Source organism: Hippocampus comes, unplaced genomic scaffold (assembly GCF_001891065.2).
Source record: "Hippocampus comes isolate QL1 unplaced genomic scaffold, H_comes_QL1_v1.1 scaffold166, whole genome shotgun sequence".
NCBI lineage: Eukaryota > Metazoa > Chordata > Actinopteri > Syngnathiformes > Syngnathidae > Hippocampus > Hippocampus comes.
Window position 1 is genome coordinate 212753 of NW_017805452.1, and position 4608 is coordinate 217360.

A 4608-nucleotide genomic window follows, 5' to 3' on the forward strand; every position below is an offset into this window, starting at 1 on the left:
TATTGTTGCTCTTCCATTTGCTTGTTTTTATGCTGATAAGCTGTCCACTGTCGTAACCGCTGTTCCTGAAGGGGTTTAAAAAAAAAAAAAGTTGTGTTGCAGGTGGCGGTCCTGTGCCAGTTCCTGAGGGAGGTGGACTACATGACGGCGTTCAAAGCCCTGCAAGAGCAGAACAGGTACGCCTTGTTCCGCACAGCCTTGAGCACCAAAAAAGTTACACAGCAGTTCCACCGTGACTTTTTTTTTGTTTGTTTTTTTTTTTTTTTTTTTATGTCCTTGGATGCAGTCACGACGCCATGGACTCCTTCTACGACTACATCTGGGACGTCACCATTTTGGAATACCTCACGCGTATCCTCACTCAACTTTCAATTCACACGTTTGTATTTATTTCTTTTGAAATATAACCTTGACCGTGATCAGACATCCACCACAAGCGCGGTGAAGCGGAGAAGAGACAAATAGCGGTAAGAAGTGTCAACATACGTTGGGTATAAAAAGTCGACGCAGCCCAGCGTTTTGAGTGTGTGCGTATATGATGAAACGTCCTCTCTTGCAGATAAAAGCCATCGGTCAGACGGAGCTGAATACGAGCAACCCCGAGGAGGTTCTGCAGCTGGCGGCGCAGAAGCGCAAAAAAAAATTCCTGCAGGCCATGGCTAAGCTTTACTTCTGAGTCCCATTTTTAACCTTGTGCTCCAACTGGATAATCGGCTGGCCGATTTCATTGGCTGAAGCTTTTTTAAAAAAAAAAATCATCAGAAATGAATGTTTTTCTTTTTTAAACTCCACCCAAAACATTTTTTTTCTCCATTGAAAATAAAATTTCAAATATGTCTGCTCAGCGGGGCATTTTCATCATTTTTTTTTCCATTCTCTCATTGATTGGTCCGAGCCAAACTTTTTGTCTCCTAAAACGCATCTGTTGCGATCTCTCACTCACACCTGTGGTTCAAAATGAGCCTTTTACATTTTTTCCCAGCATCGTTCTTTTATTCCCCTGTGTGGCTCTTTTGTTGTGTTCTATTTGAGAAACGTGATCTGTTTTCACATTTTGTGGCTGACCCCGTCAATGTCGTGTCGAGCTTAAAAAAAAAAAAAAAAATCTGACACACACATGCACACAAAAAAGATGCTCACATTGTATTGTTTTGAAGTCCCCCAGCGGCACGGAGGAGCCGTGAACCCTTTGCAGGCCTTGACAGACTTTGTCGGCGCTTTCCAGGCAGACGCAAAACAGATCACACATGCGGACAATAATCGTGGCGGAGCACTGCAACGCTGCAACATCTTCAACCGTATCCATGACATTTTTTTAAAATCTAATTTGCAGGATAAATTCAATATGTCGACCACGGAAAGTTCTTTTATCCTCTCCTAAAAAAAAAAAAAAAAACAACTCTTGAGAAAAAAATAAGCGAAGTCACATTTATCATTTTGACTTGTACTCCAGGCTACAACATGTCCACAATTATGATGAAGACCTTCCATCACAGTATTAATCGTATGTTGTGTTTGGCACTCCAGTTAACGTTTTTAAATCCAATGAAACAAATGTAAACTAAAAAAAAGGCGGAATATCACCACTAGGCGGAGCCCTAAACTTGGATTAAAATATTCGATCCCTTGCGCAGTTCGGGCCTTCTAAAGATTTTTTCTGTGAAGATGAGAGGTGTAAAAACACAAAAGAAAATCCAAAATGTCTTTTAAATAGTGGAAAAAGTCTTATCGTCACCCATATATGAGGATTGTTGCCCTTCATTGAATTCCCATTCCTTGATCATTGACAGTATTTAACACATTTGTGTCAGTGTGAAATTTAATGTGCCATTATTGATTGATTGGCGATTGTCCGATGTTCACAAGTTACATTCTACGTGAAATGTAAATTTCTATAACATTTCAGAAAATGCATTCAAAACAACCCAAGTATTTGGAAATAATGTAAAGCTCTATGTTGTAATTTAGAAGAAAAAAAAGTACAGTGGTGCCTTGGGACATGTAACGTAAGACACGCCATTGAAACGAATGGAAAGGCCGATAATAATTTGCAGCCCCCCCCTCCCCCCAAGAAACAAATGTTCTTTTTTTAATCAAAACAATATCACTATCATGTACTTTATAAAAACATTTGGTAATGACAGAATATAAAGAGACACTCTTTTCATATTTCTGTTCAATGGACATTGTGCTGCCCCTTCAGGTGTGTACGCATTGGCCACCTGGGGGCACTATAAACTGCAATAAAATGACTTGCTCTTCGCAGCAGATAAAGAACACACGCCTGTGACTATTGTATTATCTGTCCGCAAGATGTGTTGTGACGCCGATGCTACTTGGTTGCCCGTGTATCATGATTTGCATTGTTTGTTAGCATGAAGCTAAACTGTCTTTGAAGGCCAATCTATATGAAAACTGCCAATAAATGAGAATTGTTCACTGCCAAACTGCTGCTTTTCGTGAAGCTTGTGAAGTGGTGTGATGATGCGCTATTGAGTTAATAAATAACAGGATTGCCTATTTCAAAAAAATATATATGTCACAAGGCATTGGAGAATATGAGGACAGTATGTGGGTGGAAACGGAGTAATTGGGGAGGATGAAAAGGGGGAAAAAGTGATGGGAAAAGTAGGCAAATATAAAAGAAGCCTATAAACGAGTGTCAAATGTAATCTAGAACTGTGTGTTCGTGTGTGTGTGTGTGTGTGTGTATGTGTGTGTGCGCGCGCGCGCGCGCGCGTGCATGGAGATAAACACTGCGAATTAACCAGATCTCCTTATGAAAATCTCTTTCACATGCCGCAAATCACACACACACACACACACACACACACACACACACACACGCACAGATTCCACGGAGAAGTATGCAGCATGATCTATTACCAGTCCTCCTCTCGCGGTTTGTTTGATTTCATCGGCACTGACTGATAAGTACAAATGTTTTAAGATCCAGAATGTCGACCCAGCATGGATTTACGGCGAGGGATCCTCGCAAAGAAGAAGAAGAGTTGGGGAGACAAGTTTTGGTGGACGTGACCGAGGAGCACTCTTCAAGTAGCTGGTAGCGTTGCAGGGATTAAAAGATCAAACTGGTGTTTTCACTTTGTTCATGAAATCAGTTACACACAAAAGGATTAGGGGCCTTCGGGGGAGCCTTGAGGGCCTCTGCGAGTCGACAAGCTGACCCGCGTTCAACTTTTGAACTCGCTGGCAAGGTCTGGATGCAATAGTAGCCTACTGCCAGGCTCACCAAAAAAAAACAAAAAAACCCAACATTCATGTAGAGTGGAAATAAAAAGTCTACACACCCTTGTTCGAATGTCAGGTTGTGGGGGGGGAGGGACTTTTTCCACCATGAATGTGATCTACAACCTATACAACTGAGAGGCAGACATTTGAACAAAAAGTGAAATAATGATGGTGGTTGCACAAATGTGTACACCCTTTCATAAAAATGATGTCACAGTCATCAGAATTGACCAATCACATGAAAGGAATTTGTTAAATAGGAGTCAGCGCACACCTGCCACCTTTTAAGGTGCCTCTCATTAACCACAAACAAATTCCACCTGTTAGAGTCATCTTCTTTTTTTCTTGGGGACATTTTTATGCTTTCATGTTTTATGCTAACACTGACTGCTTCTATAGAACTGTTCATAATTCCCCCCCACCTGGCCTGGGCCCAAGTCGCAGGAAAAAAAACAGCAGCCAGTAGTGCTTCACTGTAGGTAAGTTGTTCATTTGATGATGAGGGGGAAAAAAAAAATCTTTCATTGTTGAAAAATAGAATATCCCATTTTTGTCGAAAAAAAGCAAACTACGGCGTTCTTATTTTAAGGTCACATCGGCCAGTCGTATGCTCATACACCACAGCTGCAGCGGAGAAAGCCGCGCCAAGTACGTACCATTTGTTTTGGGCCTTCAAATCAACAAAGTCTTTTGAACTTTTAAGGCTCGAAACTGCAGCATGAAGATGATTTATTTGCCCAGACGTTAGCAACTTGCACAAAATGGCTCCCTAATACATCAATTTACTGGTTAAAAAAAAAAAAAAAAAAAATGCCACTGTGAAATCTAGACTCGCCTTTTGCCAAGGAATGAGCGGCTAAGAATTTACCCCCTGTTTGATTCCCATGACCGTGTGCTGGTGGTCTGCCCAGTCGTGTCACCATGACGGCAACCACACGTCAACGAGACGGCTCGCGCTGTTTGAATTTTGAAAAAGCAAAGAATGGAAATAATCTGTTGGAAGGTCAAACAGTCACCGTCATAAATGTTAGCATGGAACAATAAGACACTTGCCATCAGGGGCAGTATCATACAATGCTTAACTTTTGACCTTTTGCGGTCTTATTTAAAATTGCACTCGAAAAATAGTCCAGACATAAAAAAAAAATAATAATAATAATAAAAATACACAAACAAAAAAGAAGTAATGAACATAAAAAATTTAAAACTACTTCAGCTCTGATGTAAATAGTCCGCCGTGTCAAAACTAAGAAGACAACAGGGCGGATCCTCACAATTCCAAAGAATTTACAACCGCCGTGTTTTCCTCTTTGTCCGGGGCGACATGCGCGGACTTTTACGAGTGGCGGGGGGCCG

The 4608-nt window shown here is 41.2% G+C and overlaps 1 protein-coding gene and 1 long non-coding RNA gene across 4 annotated transcripts in view; both read left to right on the forward strand.

Annotated features, from left to right (window-relative positions):
- Positions 1-1065, forward strand: part of ints8 (integrator complex subunit 8) — a 7927-nt gene extending 6862 nt beyond the window's left edge. For 2 of the 3 annotated variants that reach the window (XM_019874146.1, XM_019874148.1), the window contains exons 26-28: positions 287-351; positions 424-467; positions 560-759. In XM_019874146.1, the coding sequence (XP_019729705.1) occupies positions 287-351; positions 424-467; positions 560-676 (226 nt within the window). In that variant the 3' untranslated portion in view covers positions 677-759. Of the gene's footprint in view, positions 1-286; positions 352-423; positions 468-559; positions 760-918 lie in introns of those variants that run through there. The other variant, XM_019874147.1, reaches the window with a different exon arrangement.
- A 2545-nt stretch (positions 1066-3610) lies between these two features.
- The window catches only part of LOC109518360 (uncharacterized), a 7961-nt gene continuing 6963 nt past the window's right edge, over positions 3611-4608 (forward strand). Inside the window, exons 1-2 of the long non-coding RNA XR_002168746.1 lie at positions 3611-3731; positions 3842-3900. This is a non-coding gene — a long non-coding RNA (uncharacterized LOC109518360). The remainder of the gene's footprint in view (positions 3732-3841; positions 3901-4608) is intronic.